The 25,566-nt window shown below is 35.8% G+C and overlaps 1 protein-coding gene across 2 annotated transcripts in view; it reads right to left on the reverse strand.

Annotated features, from left to right (window-relative positions):
- Positions 1-25,566, reverse strand: part of FZD6 (frizzled class receptor 6) — a 70,977-nt gene that overhangs the window by 10,304 nt on the left and 35,107 nt on the right. For both annotated transcript variants that reach the window (XM_069080943.1, XM_069080944.1), the window contains exons 3-5: positions 18,020-18,216; positions 12,519-13,536; positions 6,927-7,075 (exon numbers count right to left, since the gene is read on the reverse strand). In XM_069080943.1, the coding sequence (XP_068937044.1) occupies positions 6,927-7,075; positions 12,519-13,536; positions 18,020-18,216 (1,364 nt within the window). The remainder of the gene's footprint in view (positions 1-6,926; positions 7,076-12,518; positions 13,537-18,019; positions 18,217-25,566) is intronic.

Raw genomic sequence — 25,566 nt, forward strand, 5'->3', positions numbered from 1 at the left:
AATAGGATACTACAGATTTGTTCTAATTAAATATAACAAAAGGTGACTAGCAGATCCTCAGTTAAGAAAGTTTTGCTTACAATTCCAAGTAAGCTCCCTTGTTCAAGAAACTTCCCTATTTAGGATTCCTATAAATATTGCACTAAATAAATACTTCCTTCTACCATGTAAATTAGGAAAACTTTGCTATGTCTGATAAGACACAAAGACAAATTCCCATTTGAGAACTATCACCTGCTTCTACCTTGGAAAAGAAATAGTATCTGTAAAACTTTTGCTTGCTTGAACATTCCTAACCATTATCCTGAAATGTCTCATTGCTATATAAGATAAAACATTTTGTCAAGGCCATAGAGGTTTAGGCTGTATGCCAAGGGACCATTTGAGCAAGGTATTGACAAATCAACAAGTCAAAATGCCCTCAAGAGAATATCCAGAAATAGAAAATAAGTAATAGCATCTCATCTTTCCAAAAATTAAAGCACTGGAAGATCCAAAACAGAGATCAAGAAGTGAAGTCATAGATAAGACTCTATAAGAGAGTATAAAATAACCAATGGACAAATGGAACTTGTCTTTGTTCGTGGCTGAAGAGCCATTCACTAGTAGGCAACCATACTGAAGGATCAAAGGCAGCCATGTATTACTCTAACTAGGACCAGATAGCCATGGAATATATATCCTTGTGGAACAGGGAGGAACAAAAAGTACATATAAGTATGTGCATGGAGTTATATCTGTACTAAGGGCAACATAGTATTTGTTACTGAGTAGATCTTGAAGGTGGCTGGGACTGATAATCACATTTGTCTTGGAAGATCTTAACACTAAAGTTGCTAATCACATAGGTGCTATGACCTAGCCATGCCACCTCAAAACCATGAGGGCAAAGTAAAGTGGGACAACACTTGCCTCATTCTGAACACTTAACATAGCTTAAGATCACATTATCTTTTTTGACTGCCCTATCACACAGTTGACTTGTATTTGATTTTCTGGTCACTAAAACCCTTGGTTCTTTTTCACATGACCTGTTTTCTAGCCATAAGTTCCCGGTATTTATACTGAATTTTGTTACTTAAGTCTGAAATGGAGATATATGTGAAGTCTAACACTTGGGTTCAGAGACCAACTTCATGTATTTAATATGAGGGAGAGAAGAAACTGAATCATCTGAAAAAGACCTGGGGTTTAGTGGATAGAAAGTTTAATGTGCCAACAGTGTAATATAACAGCCAAAAAAAGCTAACATAATTCAGGGCTACATTAAGAAAACAGTAAATATAACTTGATGTGAGGCAAAATGTTTAGAATTAGAGTTAACAATGCCAGACAATTAGAAAATCTGAGAAAGGCAGCATGCTACCCTTAGGTCAATAGGACCTGGTTTCAAGTCCTGTTTCTAATAAATGCTGACTGTGTTCCCCTCATCAAATCACAATTTTTCAGTAACCTATGTAACTTTCTAAATAATTTGCAGAACAGTTGCTAACCAACAGTGATAGAAGAGGTCTCAGGGAGCTTCACAATGAAATCACAGGGGGATCATAAGATGCTCACTGATTGACTGATAAGGTTAAAGATATCAAGCTAAAAGTTTACCTATTACAACCCCTTGACAGGAAACAAGGCTCAGAGAGTTTAAGTGAATTGCTCATATCAAAACAAAATAAAGCTCTCTAAAATTGAAATGCGCTGTCTTAGGAGGTAGTGGGGTTCCTCTCACTGTTAATCTACAAGCAAAGGCTGGCATGAGCACTGTAGGAGTACTGTAGTTAGTTCTAAAAATGACACTGATACACTAGATAATATCCAGAGATGGGCAGCTGAGAAAGTGAAATTAGATATGTGCACAGACACAATGGAAAAAAAGCTGGGCTAGAATTGACGAGGAAGAAGAGAGCAGGCTAGATTGCTTTTGGGAAAATGTATGTATAAGACTTTTAATGGTTTCCTTTCCCCAAAACAAAGATTCTCCTGGGAATCAAGCAATATTGCAGTTTTCAAAGAATTAAAGTTGTGGTCATGAAAAGGACAATGGAGACAAATAAGGTGGATGTGAACATGCTGTGATATATTATCAAAAAGCAGCACAAAAGATATCAGAAAGATGTATGATTAGAAAAGGAGGCAGGGGCAGCAATGTAATAACAGCAAAGGACAACTAACTAATTGATGGCCCATGTATGTACTCCATTGATATTCCTACAATGACAAGAGTTTAAATAGGAATGCCCCAAACATGATGAGTGGACCCCTTTCCTCCAAAACTGATGGGAAAATACGGACAAGAGTCAGAGGTTAGATGGTGTGGATAGTTTTGGACCTGCATATTGGTAAGGGGTACCAGCATTTATGAGATCATACCAATATCAATGTATGACATTTAAGAAACTATAGGAGCCAAAGGAAATATGAAAGAATAAGAATCTTCCTTCCCAGAGCCCCAGTTATGCACTGAAGGGTAGGAAATATAAAAGTGGTACAAATAATTTGGTCCTACTAATTATTATGTGTGTCTTTCAATAGTTTCTGTGGGCTTTAGTTTCCTCATCTAAAAATTAAGATTAGGCTATTTCCTTAATCAACCAAATTAGGCTATTTCCTTATATCAACCAAAGCAGGATCACCACAAAGTCACACCAATACCTCAGTACCTGATTGTTATGTAAGTTATGTATGTTACATTGTTATGTAACTCAAAAGAGATTAAAACTGAAAGAGTGGGTGGGCCTGACATAGAGAAGACATCTGTGTTGGTGATGACAATTTAAAAGGCACTAAAGGAAGAGAGGAAGATTTCAAAAGAATGGCAAAGAACACTGACATTAGCAAACCAAAAATTTGACAAGATCTCAACTACCGACCCATGTACTTAATTTCTCTTCTGTATACCTTTATCAGAATAGTATGTGCCTATATGAAGGATATCTGATGAAAATAGGAAAGGAAAAGGCAGGTTTTCACAGATGGTTTTCTACAACAGACTACTACACCTTCACAGGCACACAAATGACTGAGAAATACAGGCAACACAAATTTCTGTGGAGTCTGATTTAAAAAACAGTACTGGATTCAATCGAGTAAAGTGCAGTCTCAAGTGCTGTCTTCAAATAGGGTGTCTGCCATGCATACATTAAGATCACGTAAGATTTGATAATATAAACTGTAGAGATAACTTTATAAAAATCCTAAATATTAACATCAAGTGAAGCATAAATTAGGGAGATATCTCACCAAAGGTATACACACCAGTATGATGAAAAAAGGATGTCCTTAGAAGAGGGATGATAAGATTCTCTAGCTCAGCACTTCTTAAACTGTGGGTCGTGAAAAATTTGGCAACAAAAAGGTTTCTGAACGTGCAACGACCAACAACTAGTTAAAAATCAAATACATAATGAATCCAAGATGTTTCTGGCAGCACTTGCCCATGCTGCATCCCGCAACTTCAATGCAGGATTGGTTCTGAACACAAGGCATGCGCACTTTGCACTGTGCATGCCATCACATCACATCACATAATACCAACAAACAAAATGCCAAAACGCAAAAAGGGGTGACAAGTGGAAAAAGTTTATGAAGCTCTGCTCTAGCTGACAGCCTTGCAGATATCATTATGCTAATTTTATCAAGCCCCAGGGCCTGGCCTCTTAAATGAAAAGAGAAAGTCAAAATGAACATACTGCCCAGATGAGGACATAGCCAGATAGATATAGATTACAGATTTAGAAATGGAGCTTAAAGTGGTAAGATCACAGATTTAGAAGTGCAACTAGTCCAACCTCCTATGAAACTACCCCCTTTTATAGAGGGGTAAAGTTCAAACCACTCCAGTATCTTTGCCAAGTAAACCCCAATGGGGTCGTGAAGGGTTTGACATGACTGAAATGAATGAACAACAAATAAAAAGTGAGAAGTCTAGAGAGTTGCCTCAGGTTACAGGGGGAAATCTAGATTTGAGCCCACATTCTCTGATTCCGAGTTCACTTTTTCCAATATACCATACTACAGATAGGGCCAGATCACACCCTGAGAATATTGTGCAGAACCTTCAGCCAAGTTATTCCCTGCTGCATATACCTGTCTTTTAAACAGCAATATACTACTACTGGTGATACTATATAGCTGCCAAAAAAAAAAAAAAAGATGGAACGCTACAGTTTCAGAAAAATCATACCTGTAGGTGATTCAAATGGCAATGGAAAGCACAGTGGGTATTGACCCCAGCTGTACTGTCAATGACAACTTAAATGTAGAAGTGACATAAAACTCATCATACTGTAATACATGTATGACTAGAAAAGGAAAGGAAATACATGTAGCAGGAGTAAGTGAAACTAAATGGGACAACCTGAATACTAGAATGGTATCCACAGTATGGTAAAAGAACCTGAAGAACACTTTCAGTCAGGTAGAGCTTTTGTGGAATATTTATAGGAAAAAAAAGAGAGACAAGAATTGCATAGGATGAGGTGTGGATGGAATGCATCCTCCTCCAATGACATAAGTATTCACATCAAAGAAATTGCAAAACTGAAGTAAAAGCCAGTTTTCTGAATTCGAACAATAAATATTTGAGTACCTATTACGTGGTAGTAATGTTATTAAAGTATTTTAGCTATATTCATATATTTTTATAATCTATTGACTTACTGGCAGTAGGATCATGAGAAAGTTACTTAATTGCAGTCCCCTCTAAGTTACAGATGACTGCTGACCTGGATGGGAGGAAGGAATTTCCACACTGGGAGTCACGTAGATAAAATCATAGGTTCTAAAATTTCTCCTAAAGTAACATACATTTCACTGCAAAATCACCTACTCAACCTCAGTAGTAAATTAAAGCATATATGGCTGACAAGCATTACATTTAACTCAGAAAACAAGATTACTAAGCTCTAGCCTATCATTTATATATGTGTGTTAGTCCCCAAACTATATTTTTCTTTTTATTGTCTCCCTCAGCAAAATGGTGACAGAATATGGCAGCATTCTGACACTATAAATTATTCTGATTAAAAAAACCATGATTTATATAGTCAAATGAATTATGCATTTTCAAATGAGACAGCTCACAAAATTTTACATGACAAAAATTGAAATTAAGAAATTATGGCTTATCCTTTTTTAATTTAGCAGTTTTCCCCTGAATATTCTATATCTGTCTGATACTGTGAAGGATATTAAATTCTGAAAACATAATTCCCATTAATTGACCATAATGTTGATTAGAGGGATCAAACCACTGTCTTCTGCGGCAAGTAGGCAAACCATTAGTGCTTATCTGAACTAGATTAAAATGCAGTTGAGATTTTTTTTAACAAAATAAAAAAACAACATAGACAAAGTTAATTTGTTGTTATTTGAGTCAATATGCCATCTGCAATCCATTTCTATCTGAGTTTGACACCATTGACTCAGATGATTTCTTCTGATTAAGTTTTTATCTGCTCTTCAAACTCGCAAAAGCAATGTTAGATTCCTTAAAATTTTTCACCTCATATATCACTTGTAACAAAAAAACCCCAAAGCATTCAATTAAGTCAAACTATTGCTTGAAAAAGCAATAAATAAAATTTAATATACCAAAAATGGCAGCTTTATGTTGAAACGTTTTGAGGGGAGGCAATGGATCTGGACTTGTCATTTCATCAATAGACCACCAACAGCAACTCCTCTGTAACTTCCTGTTTTAGTGGGCCACTGGGAAGGCAAAGGATTTGACCAAGGTCACACATAGATCTATCTTTCTAATTGCAACACTGGCCCTTCTAGCTTCTACATTATGCTATTTACACGATGCTAAATTATATAATTTGGAGATAATAAAAAGAACTGAACAAAAATAAGTTATGCATAGATTTCTATTTTCTTCAAAATTTTAAGTCTCTAAATTGGTAAATTTTTTAAGTATAATATTTTCTTTTTGAAAATTCTCTTCAATGAGATTTTCTTTCATCTCAGAAAGCCAGAACTTGACTGATTTTACAAAAGCATGTGAAAAGAGGCTAGTTCATATTTTTAGATTATTACTATAAGTAGGGTATTCCAGTTAACCAATAATGTAATATTAATGTGTTTAAACAGAAACTACAAAAATAAGATAAACCAAAAGAAAAAGCACACGAAAATACATACAGCAGGTCTTTAAAAAGAAGGTTACATGATTTAGTGAGAAGGCTTAACAAAGTAATAAGAAAGAACTTAATTAAGACGGCATTTCACAGTTAATATGTTTTGATGGTTACAGGAGAAAAAGACTGAGGGTGCTACTGATACCTAAGGAACAGGGACACTTGGCAAAACATTTTTTTAATGGAGACAATCAGTTAAAGTGACATAAAGAAAACAAACGCCTTATTTGAGGTTTGCAATAAATATGTCTGTTACAACTGTGAGAATAAACACCAAATCTAAATTTTTAAGTGACATAAACTTCCATTTCTTGGTTGAATGTCCGTTAGTTTCAAATGATATTTGATACGGCAAAACTCCAGAATGACAAAAACATTTTACAGTCCCTTGATGTTTGGTGCAATTCATTTTCCAGGCCTTCTGTGATACTCACTTTAAATCCTACCTTCTTTGAAGAAGGCTTTTTCTGATCTCACGAGGGGCCAGTGCCTTCCCCTCTTGAGATTAACTTCCATCTACTCTGCATATGCCTGGCATTTATCTAGTTATTCTTAATTTATGTCTCTCATTAGAATGTGAGTTACTTGAGAGCAGGGACTGTTTTTGCCTTTCTTTGTATTCTCAATACTTAGCATAGCACAGGGCACACAGTAAGTGCTTCATAAATGCTCATTGACTAGCTGGAGGTCTGCACATTTCAAAATATATAATTAACGATTTCATGTTTAGCTATTAAATACACACACACACATACACATACACATAATTACGGTTTAAAAATATCTTACTCTCTCTTGCGATTTCTGTTGAAGAAACTGGCCCATTCTGTGCAGGTCTTTTTGCTTCCTACCCAAAAGACTGCAGAGATTCCGACAATCAGTGTCATCAGATACTTTATCATAAACAATGCCAATTCTGGACGTGCTAATGTTTTTGCCTAATGAAGAAAATCAGAGCAATGGAATCAGTCTTACAGTAGTGTTTTTTAAAGGGCATAAAAGTTTTAGATACAATTTAGCTATATAGCTAAATCATCTATAATATGAGGATAATAATAGCACTTAGCCCCCAAAGTTGTTGCAAGGACAAAATAATACTTTTAAAGAGTTTTACAAATTTCAAAGGTCTAAATGCTAGTTAGTATATAAAATAAAATGCTACATTTCATTGTGAAAGAAAAACTATATAGAGATAAATAGAATTTTAAACATAGTAAGATTCTTTATTGAATCTATAAACAGACTAACATGAAAGGTATGTCTATCAAATATGGTGCTTCAAGAGAAAAAGGTTGGAATCTATTTTTAAAAAAAAGCTTTACACCATGATCTGTTTTCCATTTCCATTTTCCTCCCTATTTCTGGAGGGGAAACTTACAGTAGTCACAATATCTAGCTCTTTAAATACTTATTTATAGTTAATTCCTAGTTTTAGATTCACTTAATACAAATGATAATCTAAATATTTAGAGGAGAAACAAGATAAATAAGAAGTATCATTGTCTCATGTGTATAAAAGTTTTATTTTAAAATCAGAGACAAGAAAGGGGCAAATCTGTTATAATTCCAAGTTCAAAATTTTATCATGACCTGTTTAAGTTTTTAGTCACTGAAAAACCAAATAAGGAAATACTAGGGAAGGTGACCTAGCCATACCAGATTTTAATCTGTGTTATGAAGCAGCAGTCATCAAAACTACTTGGTACTGGTTGAAGAATAGAGTAGTGAATCAGTGGAATAGATTAGGTACACAAGACACAGCAGTCAGTGACTATAGTAATCTAACTGCTTGATAAACCCAAAGATCCCAGCTTCTGGTATAAGAACTTGCTATCTGACAAAAACTGCTGGGACAACTGGAAAATAGTATGGCAGAAACTGGACATAGACTAATATCTTACACTGTATAACAAACTAAATTCTAAACAGGTGCACAATCTAGGTATAAAGGCTGCTACCATAAGCAATCTGGGAGAGCAAGAAATAGTTTACCTTTCAGATTTATGGAGAAGGGAAGATTTTATGACCAAACAAGAGTTAGAGCACATTATGAAATGCAAAATGGATAATTTTGATTACATTAAATTGAAAAGTTTTTGTACAAATCAAGTCAATGTAATCAAGATTTGGAGGGAAGTGGAAAATTGGGAAAGAATTTTTACAACCAATGTCTCTGATAAAGGCCTTATTTCTGAAATATACAGAGAACTGAGCCAAATTTATAAGAATACAAGTCATTCTCCAATTGATAAATGGTCAAGGGATATAAACAGGCAGTTTTCAGAGGAAGAAATTAAAGATATCTGTAAGCATATGAAAAAATACTTTAAATCACTATAATTACAGAAGCAAAAATCAAAACAACTCTAAGGTACCACATCTCACCAGTCAGATTAACTAAGATGACAAAACAGGAAAATGATAAATGCTGGAGAGGATGTGGAAAAATTGGAACACTAATGCATTGTTGGTGGAGTTGTGAACTGATCCAACGATTCTGGAAAGCAATCTGGAGCTACACCCAAAGGGCATACCTTTTGACTGAGCAATACCACTTCTAGTGCTATATTCCATAGAGATCAGAGAAGCAAGAAAAGAACCCATATGTTCAAAAATATTTATAGCAGCCTAAGTTGTGGTATATGAACGTAATGGAATACTATTGTGCTATAAGAAATGCAGAGCAGAGAGACTTCATAATAACCTGAAAAGACTTAAATAAACTGAGGCTGAGTGAGGAAAGCATAACCAGGAGAACTTTGTACAAGATTACAGACACATAGTATATGCGAGGACTAACTTTGATAGACTGGGCTCCTCTCGGCAATACAAGGTTAGAAGACAACTACAAAAGCCTCATGATGGAAAGGAATAACCACATCCAGAGAAAGAAACTACAGAGTCTGAATGCAGACTGAAACAAACTACTTGTTCTCTCTCTTGTGTTGTGTTTTGTCCTTTCTTTCTTATTGTTCACTCCACTGGTCATAATCCTTTTTTACAATTTGACCAATGTTTAATGCGAAGGTATCTGTAGAACCTATATCTGATTGTATGCTGCCTTGGGGGGGAGGGAGGAGGAGAAAATTTCAAACTCAAGGGATTGTGGAACTGAGTGTTATAACTAAAAGTAAATAAATAAATATTCAAAGTTAAAACAAAAAACAAACAAAACATGTTAAACCATATTACAATATAGCTATTCTAAATTTTCTAACTCTAGTTTATTTCTATGACTTAAGAGATATGATTGGTCAGACCAGTCTATGGATTATAATTTGCATAACATAACATAACATAACATAACATAACATAACATAACATAACATAACATTTTGACAGCAAGTGAGAACAAGTTGAAAAGAATCAATCAGAAAATGGAACTCTGGCTTCTGCTCCTAAGGTAGAGTTTAAGTTTTTTTTTTAAAAGGATGAGTATTTCCCTTCAGTTTATACAAAAAGCTGAAAAACATGGTAGAATTTCTTCTTTTTTTTTTTTTTTAAGCAATCAGGGTTAAGTAACTTGCTCAAGGTTACACAACCAGTTATTTCTGGGTGTGTGTGCTGAGTATGTGAGCCCGGATTTGATCCAGGTCATCCCAACACTGGAGCCGGTGCTCTTGCCCGCTGAGCCACCAGGCCGCCCCTAAGCAATTGGGGTTAAGTAACTTGCTCAAGGTTACACGGCCGGGTGTTTCTGGGTGGGTGCTACATGTCTTATTCCAACACTGGAGCCAGTGCTCTTACTCGCTGTGCTACCTGGCCGCCCCCATATGGTAGGATTTCACTTCAATATATTAGCTGGATTTGGTAGTACCAAGAGCTAAACCACAAACCCCAAAACACAAGGTAAAATCCAATCATAATTTGGATTGTCTATATGCAGGTGCTAGTTACGCTTGTCAAAGCCAAATGGGTTCAAATATGTTTATCCACTGACCAAATGACACAGTGGTTGGAAAATTATTTATTACATACCGTGTTTCCCCGATAATAAGACCTATCCTGAAGATAAGCCCTCCCCTTACTGTGTAAGATTCCTCTAAAATAAGCCCTCCCCCGAAAATAAGCCCTATTGAGATTGCTACTGTAGTGAAGGTGATCCCCTGTACTACACGCTACATTACGGTACCCTCTGTATGCACTGTCCCCGCCCCGTGAAACACACGCCGCGCTCCGAGCTGCATCCGATCAGAGCTGCAGCAGTGAGCGCGTCATCCTGTTCTTCCCCAGTGATTTGCTTACTGAATAAAGGTACATTTTTTTGTTCACATTTACCTGTTTATTAAAATTGCTGTCAATGTTCATTAAAATAAGCCCTCCCCTGAAAATAAGCCCTCTGGTGTTTTTCTGTCCAAAAAAATAATAAGACAGTGTCTTATTATCGGGGAAACACGGTAGTAATTCTTATTTAGGAAGGAAGGAAACAAGAATATATTAAGCATCTACTTCATGTCAGGCATAGTGCCAAAGTAATTTACAAATATAATCTCATTGGATCTTCACAGAAGATCCTGGGGAAGTAGGTACAATTATTATTCCAATTTTATAGCTGAGGAAACTGAGGCAGACAGAGGTTAAGTAACTTGCCCAGGGTCATATGATAATAAGTATTTGAGGCTGAATTCTAACTCAGTTCTTCCTGACTCCAGGCTAAGTACTCTTTCTAATGCTGTCGCTAGGAAGTTATTTAGCACAGCTCATTCCACAAACCGCTTGATTTAAAAGACTATGTTTTGCTTCTTTAATATTATTATTTTAATACTTTTAGGATATATGATTTTATTGGTATGGGGATTCCTTTCAGTAAGGCAGATTACTACATCTAAGTAGGTGGTGTTAAGAATTGTCAGGGTTAAAAAATCCATCTTCTAATGGCTAATATAGTGATGGGCCAGCTCTCTGAATGTAGCTCAGATGGTCCTCACACAGCAGGGCCCATACACAATGCCATGATGCCTAGCTTAGTAGAACCTATCAAAACTTGTGTTTCATGGACATAGTCTTCAAGAATTCAGTGTAACGTCCCACTATAGTAAAGCATCAGAATAGGACTTTAGTGGAAGAATATTAATGTTATGTGCTATAAATATTCTCTGCTAAGTTCTATGCTGATATTTCACTAAGTAATGAAGATGACTAGATCTTTGAAGACTATCCTAGTAGAACACAAGATCTGTAAAGTTCTAACAAATTTGTAAAGGCTTTGGCTACAGGCTAAATAACTGATGAACTTTTGTGCGTATCATTTGGGGTCCAGCTTAGCTGGATTGAGAGAGGCAGAATCTGTCTTCACCAAGTAGTAAAAGAATTTTGTCCACAGAAACATCTGGCAAGGTATGGTGGGCTCATGGTCTATATGAATGGAAGGAGTACCTGTGCCAGTGAAATCATGGATACTTCAAAGCACTAGATATAATAATAAATAATTAATCCAGAGAGAGGAATATACATGATGGCCCAAAAATGTCAGTGCAATTTTAAATAGTAGTAGCTCAAAGCTGCACTGAGATTTTTTAGAACACTGTATGTTGGCATATGAACTAAATTTCTATGAAAAACATTGTGAACAACTATGCTTATAGAATTATATTCAGAAATTTCAAAACCTTAAATCTTAAAAACACTAATATACAACTTTTATAAGCAAATCTGACCAAAATCATAACAAGTAAAAAAAGATTATAAACTCTTTGAGGATAAGAATCATGTTTTGTTTAAACTCTATATTCTCCTAATGCCTAAGAGAGCTTTTACACAGTGGATGTTTAATCAGTGTTTTCTGAATAAAAGGAATTTTAACAACACCAAAACCATGTTTTATTTCAAATGGTATATGTTTCCTGTTAGGAAAAAAGAGACTGATTTAGCCATATTTCTATTAAAATTATGTTTCTGGAGAGTATTTTATGAGAAATTACAAGATGATAAATGAAATTCACTAAGACCACAACTTAAAGAAAAGTACTTACTGATTTTTTTTTTACTGAATGAAAATTCAAGATTAACTTACATCTCTCTACAATGACTACTTTCCATCTCCCCTCAACTACCACACCTAACCACCACCTTTTCCCTGTCTTTCAACCAGACATTCAGTTTCTGACCCTCTATTCTTAATCAGACCAACTGGTTTGCCTTTGACATACAATATCTATTTTTAAGAACTTCTCAATGTGTCAATTTATATCTCCAATGGGAAAAAACAGGGGGAGACGAAAAATTATGTAACCTTCAAATTGTGCCTTAATGAATACAGAAGTATTAGTAATGTTGAATTTCCAAATCTGAAATATAATTAAATATCCTCAACAAACAAAATTACATTTCAGTAAACATAATCTTCTATGTTAGTAAAATAATTCATATGGTTGTTTTTACCTGATGGGGGCATGGGATATGGTATCGATGGCAATGGTCAGAGACCCACGTTGTTTCCCAGATAATCCTGTATATCTGCTCATAGACATAACATCCAAGAAGTGTCACTAATGGAACAAGGTACAAACCACTGAAGACTCCAATTCTAATCATAAATTTCTTGAGTTTTTCTTGGTTTCTTCCATCATGCTGTATAACTTGCCGAACATGATTTAAAGAAATAATGCCAGCTAAAAGAAGAGATAATCCAACAAACACACAAAGGCACAGAGGCAATAAAACAAAGTATCGAGAAGCATAAAGATCATAAAGGCCAACAAAACAAACGCCACTGATATTATCCCCTTCAACTTTGTTCATAGCCAGAAGCATAACTGTCAAGAAACCAGGCATCCCCCAAGCAACTGCATGAAACCATAGAGCTTTTTGTTCAATTGCCTCACAACTCCACTTTCTTCCCGCAGCCAAGAACCAAGTAATAGTAAGAATCACCCACCATACAGTGCCTGCCATTGTGAAAAAATACAAAAGCATAAAGAGAACAGTACAAGCCTTATTTTGGGAACCCAAAACAACTGTTTCACCAAGTTCTAGTTTTTCATCTGCCTTATTGCAGGCTGTGCTATTGCCTAGCAAAAACCCAATAAAGTACATTAATGATACAATGCTATAACAGACAGAATAATATATGATTGGTCTTTCTGGGTACCTAAATCTTTTAACATCAATTAGAAAAGTTAGGAAGGTAAACAAAGTTGCACACAGGCAAAATATTGAAACAATTCCAATGAAGCTTTTTGCAAATTCCAATTCATCATTTTTGAAATACATGTTGGGGCATGGAGGTGCACACTGGTCAATTCCAAGAAATTTGTAGCCTTGTCCACCAGATGTCTTCAAATGCCTTGGACACCAAAATCCATAGTCTCTTTGAACCTGTTCTGGTGTTTTCGGTGGGTCATGAAACTTGGTGGTAAGGTCAGAAGCGACTGGAGCAGTCTCATCACAATACTGCAATCTGTACAGATTATATATAACTGGTTAAAATGAACTTCAACTATTCTACAGACTATATACTTTAACATAACAGTTTTGAAACTTAAAACGTAAGTTTGTCTGAATTCACCATTTGCTGTATGAGCAAATCAGAGGAAAAAATCAGAGGAAAAAAGTAGCATCAATTAAAAATTTTATCATAGCAAAGGTTTAAGCAAATGCTTAAGAGTAAACACTACAAATATGTATTGAAAAAATTGGTACATTTATGAACTACAGTTTTTTTTTTAAAGTACTTAAAAAGACTGTAAAGAGATATCGGCACTAGGCTTATTCCCCAAGGAGGCTACCGACAAGAGGAAAGTTTCCAATATATATCAACATAATTACAACAGTATTTTCTAATCAAAGTAGGTGCTCATTGACTGGGAAATGGCTTAAGTAAATTATGGTACATGAATGTAATAGAATGTTACTATGCTCTAAGAAAAGATGAATACTATGAATACAGAGAAACATGAAGCAATGCAAATTAAGCAAAGTCAAGAAAACAATAAAATGACTATACGAATATAAATGGAAAGAAGAAACACAAAAAGCAGATGAGTGCTCCGAAATTATAAAGAACAAGCATGGCTCAAAAGAAGAGATAAGAGACAATATCCCAGCCTCTACTGATCTGAAGAGATAGGAGATCCATGACTGATACACTGTACATACTTTCAGACTTTTTCAATTTTGTTGATTTTTTCCTTTTTTTCTGTCTTTAAAAATGTTATATTAGATGGCTCTTTCAGAAAGGAAAGGAAGAGGAGGAAAACTGGGGAACATTTTGGTGATATAAAAAAAATCAATAAAAAATTTATTTAAAAATACATTTAAAGCGACCCTAAAGACTAAAAGGATGCAAGTTGTGCCTACTAACTAAGGGTGTCCTCCAAGGCTCTCTCCTGGACCCTTTTCTCCCTATATACTATTTTGCTTGGTGATTTTAGCAGCTCCCATGGTTTCAGTTATCATCTCTATCCTGATGTTTCTCATATCTATACTCCCTGGTGCCCCATTATTCCCCTCCATTTTCAGCTTCCTGTTTTATGATGATGATTTTTCTTTTTGTGAAAGACCTTAATTCAGAAAGGTCAAGGTAATCTACTGCATCTGAAGCCATCACCAATAATCTTGACTTTTGTCTTTCCACTAGACCTCAATGACTCTAGAGGAAAGAGGGAGGATGATGACTGAACAGCTCTGCCTCACTTAAATCCAATTCATGACCAAGTCAAGACATCACCCTTGTCTTGTCACTGGGTCTTTTTGAGAAGATGGACCAACCACCACCACCACCACCTCTCTACTGACCTTCAATCTCTTATCTCCAAGTGCCCATTCCATAGACACCTTAAACTCAACATGCCCCAAAGTTGAACTTGTTACCATTTCTCCAAACCCTATCCTCTTACTAATATTCCTATTACTGTAAAGGACACACACTACCATATTTCCAGTCATCCAGGTTTGTAACCTGGGTGTCACCTGGACTTGCTGGTCTGACCATATATTACATAGATATATTACAGCTCCCTTCTATTCACCAGCTCCAGATCTATCATCTACCCAAAACAAAACAAAAAACAATCCCAAATCCTGCCAAAAAAACAAACCAAACCAAAATAAAACAAACAACCCCCATACACCTGAAATTGAGATCTCATAAGAACACATCTGATCTAAAATCTTATTAAATATTATTTCTCTTAATATTTTAAACTTATAAGTAGCTATCACAGCTATCAAAAGAAAGTAAACTCAGTTTAAAAGGACAAATAAACTATTAAGAAACTTATTACTACATTTTAGGAGAAAAATATTAGACATCAATTTACAGAATTTAATTATAATATGTAACAATTATTTTTAAGACAAAACAAATATATACCTCAAACAACTAAGTGCCTAGAAAGCTAGTTGGACTAAAATTAATATGTATGTAGGTATGTATGTGTATATATAGATATATAAATGCATGTATAGATACACACATGTGCACACATGTACATGATATATATATATATACACACACATACATTACATATATTTTATACACACACAATTATATCTATTCCCTTGCCTTCTCCCTTTGGGCTTCTTCCTGCACTCACTCTTCCAGAATCCATTTCAGACAGCTGGTTGGCAGCTATTGCTTCCTAACCCGGATGTGCTGTACCCCTCTGTCTTTCTCCTTGCCTGGGCTGCTTGACTGCTCGTAGGGTTTGAATGATATAGAAGTCAACAATTTGATTCCTTTTGATGAGATGGAGGCCCACCAAACCTTACTCTCTGGCTGGCTACTGTCTCCTATACTTCAGCAGGCCAATCTTATCACCTGACCTTCCTTTTTGTAGTATAGTCCTTCAGGCGCTGTCACCTTAATTTCTTAAGTACCTAACCTAAGGATGTCTAAGCCTTGCCATCTGTCCCACCATTGCTCTCTTAAGACTTCCAGGGCTTTTCATCTGCCCTTCCATTAAACTTTGTGTTATGTGTTCTCTCTCCCAATTAGAGTGAGATTCTTAAGGGAAAGGGCAGTCTACATATTTCTTTTTGCTATTGCTTAGCACAGCCTGTTGGCACTTAGTAAGTGCTTAATATTTTTCATTTGTTTATGTCCAATCTGAAGATTGAAGCATTTGAAATCACCCTAAATTCAATCTATGATACAATATTTTTGGTTCTTTCCCCACTTCTCCCCTCAGCACTGAAAGCCTTATGTTAAAGATCTGCTTTACATGATACATTACACTTCTTTTGTTTTGCAAAGGAAATAGAATCCACCTATGTTACAGCAAACTTATAAGACCTACATTTTTTACTATTGTTTTTGTGGCATCTAAAAAACTGGATTTGAGTCCTGCTTCTTCTATGTACTAATAAATCTTGGGTCACATAAACTTTCTGGATTTCAGTTTTCTCATTTGTAAAAGAAGGCCATTGGATTAGAAGACTTCTAAGCCCTTCTAACATACCACGGTTCTTATTAATGTATATATTTGTATACTGAACAGTGTGATGTTTTCTGATCTATTTTGTTCCATTTTTGATAAATCAATCATAGGACTATTTTAGAATACTACTGAATGGCTAACATGGTTCACAGTATGTGCTCCTAAGACCTAAAAGGTTTGTCAGAGAATCAAAGAATCTGTGAATTAGAAGGAAGCTCAGAGGTCCTAAGCACAATCAATCTCCTTTATGGCACCCCTGAGAAAGAGCTGTTCAGGCTTTCTGAAAGTCCTCTAGGGAGAAGGAAGCTCACAATATCCTCAAGCAGCCTATTTCACTTTTGGAAAGCTCTAATTGTTAGGAAGTCATTCATTACACTGAAACTAAATATGCATTTTTGTAACTTTCATTCATTGTTCCTGATTCTGTTGATATGAGAGTAAAACTTAAAGTTTAATTTGAATATAAAGTTCTGAACTAGATTTATAGTCCTATTTGGGAAGTTATTATAACTCAAAATACTTCACTGTGGCAATTCAAGAGCTTATTATATATCTAAAATATTATAATTTTATGTAGTTGGTAAAAAAAAGTTGCAAAGCATTTATCAAGTGACTGTGAATAGTATTGTTCTAAAAATTGTTGGAAGATTAAGATTCAATACAAGATCTAGAAATCAAGTGACACATTTGCCTTAAACAGGATATGTTTTTCAATTTTATTTGTCCATAGTATCTTATTTTTAGGAGGTATGGCCAAATATAGGACACATTTATGAATCATGTCTACTTATGTAGTGATTCCAAACTTTGGTTTGGAGAAACTAGATGATGTCACCAATGATATTCAACAAGATATAGGTCTACTGGATAAGTCTTAAGCACCAATTTTATTTATCTTAAGAGAAAATAAAAGTGATATAAAGAATTTTCTAACAGATTTTATGTGTGTGTTGGGAGGGAACATAAAGTATACTAAAATTAAACTATTCAGTATCAAAACTCTAAAACTTTATTAAGTTCATTAAACCTTAACATTTATTATATACTTAATAACCATTCACCAATAAAAAGAATAAATATACAAAATAAGGAAAATACATAAAGCTCTTTTACATATTGCATCAAACATTACACAAGATGGAAAGAATCAAATAAATAACCAAGAAAAATGTATTTGCTCTCGTTCCCTTTTAAGTTTACTTTAGTTTTGACTTCTTTGTTTTTGTTCTCTTTTTTCTCTAACTTTATCCATACTCCACAACTTGCTATCCTACAATGGAGCAAGACATTGCCTTAAGATTGAATATTCAATTAATTATCCAAAAAGTCAAATATAAACAGCATGAAATAGTGGCCACCAGGTTTAAGACAAGGAAAAATAACAGAGATGCACTCTATTTTTCCTTCATTTGTACAATAAACCTGTCACAAATATTCAGTTCAGTTAAGGCTAAGGCACTGGCATTAAAATAGTTTACTTATCAGCTAAAGATAATACCATACCTGCTGCATTCAAGCTCCTCAGGCCATGTGATTCCAAAAGTGTCAATTAATTGTTTACAATCAGAGTATACCCTCTCACAAAATTTTCGACAAGGAGGAACCACATGAATTTGCTCAGTGCAGGCTGGCACAAAAGCATTACAGAGGAAAGTGTCAACATCTGGTGAACAGTGCAGATTTGCTAGAGGAAGAAAAGGCTTTAAATAAAAAAGATCTGGTTAGAAATTCTTTTAAAGACACACTTAACACCTATTTAAAGTAATCTTTAATCTTTTCTCTCTATGTAACTGTACTTTAAAGGCATGATATATTGACTTAACTGTCCTTTAATTCAATAACTATTTGTACAAACAGAACATTTTATTTTTATTTTTCATCCAACCACTCTATTCTTGCTGAAATAAGAAAAGAAAAAAAATCGTTCTTATATGGAACTATTTATTTTGTAATGTATGAAGAGGAGGAAAATGGAGGAGTGACAACCATATCATTGGATTCACTGAAGAAACCAGGTGTATTCTGATTGAAAATAAGAAAATTTAGGGAGAATAAGATAGATTTGTTTCAATTATTTAAAGGGCTGTCAGGCTGATGTCAGGGGGAGGGGTCAGGATTGTTTACATTGGCCTCAGACTTTAATTCAATTCAAAGCACATTCATTAAACAGGAATTGGTAGAGGATAGGTTTAAAAGACAAATGACAGCCCCCTTGGCCCTTTAACCTGGCAATTTACAATCTAATTGGTTAAAAGCTTTCCCAATCAATTCAGTGAGGTAAAGCAAAGATTCCCCCATTCTCTACTGTTATTTATTCTAGAAATAGGATAGCAATAAAACAACAGAAAGAAATCAAAGGCATAAATATTAGTAAAGAGGAGGGAAAATTATAGCTGCAGATGGTTTACCTAAAAACCCCCAGGAAATCAGAAAAGAAACAGATTAATAACATTAATAAATAGCTAGCTAGCATTTATACAGTGCTTTAAGTTGTGCAAAGTACTATTTGCACTTTGATCTCATTTGATCCTAACAACAATCCTAGAATTAGGTGATATTTTTTATCCTCATTTTTACAGAGAAGGAAACCGAGGGTGACACTGATAAAATAATTTTGCCCAGGGATCAGAGAACTAGTAAGTGCCTCAGGCAACATTTGAATTCAGGGCTTTCAGATTTCAAGTCCAGTGCTACTGTATCATTAGCTATCCAAAGTAAAAGTAAAGTAACAAGGAACAAAATATTCAAAACCATCAGCCTTTCTTTATAGAAAGAACAAAATCAAGGAGGAAATAATAATAGCTGGCACCTATCCTGTGCCTTAAGGTTTGGTGGCTCGGTGGATAGAGTGCTGGTCCTGGAGTCAGGAAGACCTGAGTTAAATCTGGACTCAGATACAGCAGCTGGGTGTCCCTTAGCAAGTTGTTTAACCTCAGATTGCCTCTGTTTCCTCAACTGTAAAATGAGAATAATGACAACATCTACACCTCCCAGGGGTAATTGTAAAGTGCTTACTTAGCACAGTGCCTGGCACATAGTAAGCACCATCTAAACCTTAGCTATCCTTATTATCATACTTCATTTGACACTCATAACAACCCTATGAAGTAGTGTAGTGCCAATGCAATATTTACAGCACTCATGATCATGATAAAGACCATGACTATAAATATTGCATGATGCTTGATCACAAAATATAACAAACTTTCCATATAGAGAACACAAGCAAAACATTTATCCAGACACCAGAAAACCAAATCCCAACACCAGGAAACCAAATCCATCAAAGCAACATAAATGTTAATGCAACACAATGTAGCAGAGAGCCATGCCATCCTTTAGCCTTCCCATCAACCAATACAAGATCAATATTTACTCACAAATCTCTCTATCTCCTTGCCTAAGTGTCCTCTCTCTCCTTTCTCTCTACCTGTGACTCCCAGCTTCCTGTGGTTCTACTTCACCCTTTAGCAAACTCCTCCCACCACAGGCTCCATGTGATTACATTCAACCTACTGGGGGCAGAGTTTACTTTCGAAGCAGGGAAGATCTTCAAATTCCCATTCCTATTACAGGTAGGAGCTATTACTATATCCATTTTGTCTTTTTTTGGTGGGGGGAGGGCAATTGGGGTTAAGGGACTTGCCCAAGGTCACATGGCTAGTATTTGTGTCTGAGGCTGGATTTGAACTCAGGTCCTCCTCACTCCAGGGCTGGTACTCTATTCACTGCACCACCTAGCCACCCCAACTATATCCATTTTTACTGATAAGTAAACTGAGGCTGACATTAGTAAAGTGACTTTGCCCAGGTTAACAGTGTATATAATGTAACAATAAGTAACAGTGTAACAATAAGTATCTGAGACAGGATTCAAATTCAGATGACTGCAGGAAAACAGAAATATCATATAGCAAAAAGACTTCTCTACAAAATACCCAAGAAGTATAATAAAAAGTATTTGGACAAGGATCAAAGCAAGGAAAAACAATATTATGGTGGGAACGTAATGTAGATCACCTGGGCCAAAGGGATGAATTAATGATTAATTATGGAAGCAGACAGAATACCAAGCTGACACAGAAGTATAATAGTAATAGACTATAATTATGTGGATAATCTGTTTGAAGTATTTAAAGCATAATAGCTGATGAACTCCTGACTTGCTCTGATGAGAATTTTATTTCTTAAATCTAAACCAAGTGATGAGGGGAATCTGAACTTATTTTGACCAGTATGGAAGAATGGGTTGCTGAAGGAGAAATGACAGAACTATAGGAAGTAGTCATTTCATCTTAAAATTTTTGATAGATAAGGAGAGGAAAGTCAAGCACAGATTGATGTATACCCTAGATTCTGGGAGAGGAGATTTCAAAAAAGTTCAGAGAAAGGGATGGGTAGGATAGGTCTAATATGGTTTGTTTGTTTTTGCTTTTTGGAGGGGGAAGTTAGGGCAATTGGGGTTAAGTGACTTGCCCAAGGTTACACGGCTAGTTTTTGCGTTAAGTGTCTGAGGCTGGATTTGAACTCCGGTCCTCCTGAGTCCAGGGCAGTTGCTCTTTTCACTGCACCACCTAGTCACCCCAGGTCTAATATGTTAAAAGGGAAGTTAGATCAAGAAGATTGTGATACTCTCAAGAAAAAAATTGGAACTTTGTGACTGAACAAATAATTTCACCTTTCAGTGAAATGGCAACTTTCCAAGTCAAGTCAGTCAATAAGCATTAAGGGTTTAGTATGTGCCAGGTACTAGACAAATAAAACCAAAAAACAATAGTCCCTGTTCTTAAGGAGCTGATAGGCTAACAAGAGAGACATTATGCAAACAACTATGTACAAATACCGTGTTTCCCCGATAATAAGACCTATCCCGAAAATAAGCCCTCCCCTTACTGTGTAAGATTCCTCTAAATTAAGCCCTCCTCCGAAAATAAGCCCTATTGAGATTGCTACTGTAGTGAAGGTGATCCCCTGCGCTACACGCTACATTATGGTACCCTCTGTATGCGCCGCCCCCCCCCCCGTGAAAAGCACGCCACGCTCCGAGCTGTCTCCAATCAGAGCTGCAGCAGTGAGCGTGTCATCCTGTTCTTCCCCAGTGATTTGCTTATTGAATAAAGGTACATTTTTTTGTTCACATTTACCTGTTTATTAAAATTGCTGTCAATGTTCATTAAAATAAGCCCTCCCCTGAAAATAAGCCCTCTGGTGTTTTTTTGTCCAAAAAAAATAATAAGACAGTGTCTTATTATCGGGGAAACACGGTAATACATTTTAGCTGGGACCTGAAAGAAACCAGGGAAACCAGGAGGTGGACATGAGGAAAGAGAAAACTGCAGACTTGGGGAACAGACAGTGAAACCATGTAGGAGTCAGGAGATGTGAGAATAGTAAGGTTAATGTCACTGGGTAGAAGAGTATGTTGAGAATGTAATAAGACTGGAAAGGTAAGATGGAGAAAGGTTATGAAAAGTTTTAAAAACCAAACAGGATTTCATACTTGATCATACTGGTAACAGGGAACCACTGGAATTTACTGAATAGAGTGACATAGTCAGAATTATGTCTTAGTAAGATAAATCTGACAGCTAAGTTGAGGAGAGAAACTTGAGACACGGTGACTTAACAAGAAGTTTACTTCAGTAGTACAGAGAATGAGAAGATGAAGTTATTACCATGGAGGTGGAAGTATCAGAATATAGAAGGGGAGATAACATAAGAGAGATGCTATGAAGGTAGAATTGGAAGGAATCAGAAACTGATATGATACAGAGAGTAAGATAGTAGGGGACTAAAGATGACACCTAGATTGCTAGTCTGGATGACGGAAAGGATAGTGGTATCCTTATGAGTAATAGAAAAATTGTTACACTGTGATAAAGACATATGTATATGTAAAATCACTGAAAAGCCTACATCCTATTATCATGATGTATAAAAAGACTTAATAGTTCCAAATGCTGTCTTAAGTTCTTTTTTATTCTATCCTACAATGCACCTGGATCTCCAGGCACAGTTGACACACAAGTATCTTCAAAGAAACCTACTAAGTATCCTTTCCCTAGTTTCCTGGAGAGTTCCAGTAGCAGCAGTTTGGAACCTTACATCTATTTTGAAGCAATGGACAATCCCATCCTCCACAAAAAAGTAATATTTATATATCACATAAATCAAGTGGTTCCAGGTCACCTGTAGGTTCAAATACAAACTCCTGTTCAGAATTTAAAGTACTTCACAACCTGGTTTCAACCTAATTTTTTCAGGCTAGAAACTTCTCTTCACACCATCCAAAGTCCAGCCAAATTGGTCTTATTGTTGTTGCTTTCACATGACATCTCATCTTCTCTTTGCATGTCTACCTTACTTGGAATGCATTCCTCCTCATCTCTGTTTCTTTGATTCCCAAGTTTCCTTCAGTTCAGCCTCTACATGAGATCTTTCCTGATTCTCCCACCTATTAATGCTCCCCTCCCCCTTTATTTTGTGTTTATTTTGTCTATACTTATATGTGTACATGTTACTCTGGATGAAATTAAGCTCCTTCGGGGCAAGGGCTTTCTTACTATTGTATGAATATCTCCAGTGCCCAGCAAACTGCTGGGAACATAGTAGGCCTTAATAAATACTTTGTCCTAAAGTGTAAGACTGACCTTGTCACTTCCCTACTCAAATTCCAGTGGCTCCCTATTCTATCTAGGGTTAACCACACAGAAGACACTTAATCTTACTGTCTGGCTGATTTAACTACTTATCTACTGGAAATGGCATATATTTCTGTATACACATACATATGCACTATATAGAGATACTTATCTACTGGGAATTGGCATATATGTGTGTATACATATACATACACACTATATATAGATACATACATGTACATATGTACACATACCTATATATATAGCAATATTTACACATATGTATATATTCCAATTCTTTCTCTATGGTAAGTATCAGACTTATCAGCAATATTTGATTTAAAAAATGTTCTGCTGGCATTTTCTTTTATCTGCATTGATTTTGCTTCAAAATCTTAATATTTTATGTAACCGTAATTGTTTGTGTTTTAAGATCCCTTCTATTCCTTGTTTTGTTAAGAATGTTCCTACTAGCTACATGAAGCTATAAAAGGCACCTACTTCCATTCTCCTCAAATTTCTAAATGATAAGATCTTATACAGTTTCCATCTTTCAAAAATTATTTTGAACTTAAAACATCAAAAAAGAGCATCCCCAGACACAGCTAAACCTCAAAAGAGGATTCTATATAAAACTATGAATCTTTACTTCAAAACACTTGCTTTTTTGAAATATACATAATAAATTTCTCATGCTTCTAATACTGTCCTATTTGTCTGTGTTCCTTCTCAATTTCCTTCAGGTTTCTTAGGTGCATTTTTAAGAGTGTTATAATGGCCCTCTTTTTTTTCTTGGTATCTAACCATCCCTGGATCCTAAAATGAAGTCACCCCCCTCCATTAACAGATAGAAAAGGGAGTGGAGGGGGATTTTATAATAAATAAGCATAGTCAAACAAAATGAATCTATACAGTGGTCAGGTCTAAAAGTGTATGTCACTGCACCTTGTTTGTATTACCACTCTGTCAAGGGAGTAATATGCCTCATCATAAGTCATCTGGAGACATGGTTAGCTACTACTTTGGTAAGACTTCTTAATTATTTCAAAACTCTTTTATGCAAAATGTTGTTATCCTTGTCTAAATTGTTTTTCTGGTTCTGCTCACCTCACCATGTCTCCATTCATCCTACTCTGGATTCTCTGAAATCAGTGTCTTTTGCCATTTCTTGTGGCCAAATATTATTTCCTTAAATTTATATAACAATTTGTCTAGCCATTCTTCAACTGTCTAAGAAGCAACTGAAATTGACCTAAGTCTTAGATTCCATGTTTTCTTTATCTTTTAGGGCCCCATTTAGTATCAGAAACTTGTTTCACCTGAGTATTCCTTCCCCAGTATTCTCTTCCCTCTTAAATTTCACTCCTTCCCTATCCCCATGTTTCCTTGTTAAGTTGATTTATTTCTACACCAACCTCTCTGTGCATGTTCAACCTTCCTTCATCTATTTCATGTAAGAATTAAGTTCCTCTAAAGTCTTTTCCCTACCAATTCCCCTATGTTTATATGTTCTTGCACAGCCCAATTTCAAGAAATAGCAAGTTCTACTCCTTTCTTCCTCCCCTCTACACTAGAATATTCTTTTTACAATGCCTTCTCTTAATCATCTTCATACCTTTAGAACAGAATCAATCCACTTGCAATTTCTTGAAATTTCAAGCCTTTTTTTTTAAATCATGATTTTTCAGAAAGTCAAATTATTTTAATTTATCTCTACTACTTGATCAGTTTTCTGGTTATTTTTTGATACCAAATCTTGAAATTTCTTTTTTTCTATTTTTTAAAATTTTGTTCTAATATTTTCTGTTTCAGAGGAGCAAGACCTTTTTCTGACCATATGTGGGACCTCAGGCTTTGCTTTCCATCTCCTTCTGCTCATGTTCCCCAAGGAAAAGTCATGAAGAACCAGGCAGACTTCCATCCTCTGCTGCACCCATCAGCTTGACTGCCTGCTTTCTGTGATATGGCAAGCTTCTGTTTAGGGAGGGACCTTTCTTCTGATCTCAGGCTTTTCATCTCCTAATGAGCCTTCCCCCTAAAGGAAGAGGAAAGATGGTAGGTAGTGGGATTTCTAACTCTTGCTGTAAAGGTTTGACCTCCATCTCCTACCTAATCTCCAGTCTTTAGAAAAGGGAAGATGAGAAGTCAAACAGAAAGACCATGTGCTTTCCTTCCATTTCCTGCTGTGCTTGTCTCCTGCTTGATCTCCAGTCTCCTCTAGGCACAAAAGTGGTGTCTTCCACTTAATGATGAACATATACTCTACACATTCCAGTAATTCTGATCATCCAAACCCTACTCTCCACCATTCAATTCCTTATCCCCATCCCCCTCAACCTTCCCATACCAGATTTTCAACCAACACTATCTACTCCTTCCTGTGCCCTCTAGAATGCCTATTCCATAGGC

The sequence above is a fragment of the Petaurus breviceps genome, unplaced genomic scaffold, assembly GCF_028583685.1.
Source record: "Petaurus breviceps papuanus isolate PSGF00001 unplaced genomic scaffold, PetGlider_PUasm1.0 98, whole genome shotgun sequence".
Lineage (NCBI taxonomy): Eukaryota > Metazoa > Chordata > Mammalia > Diprotodontia > Petauridae > Petaurus > Petaurus breviceps.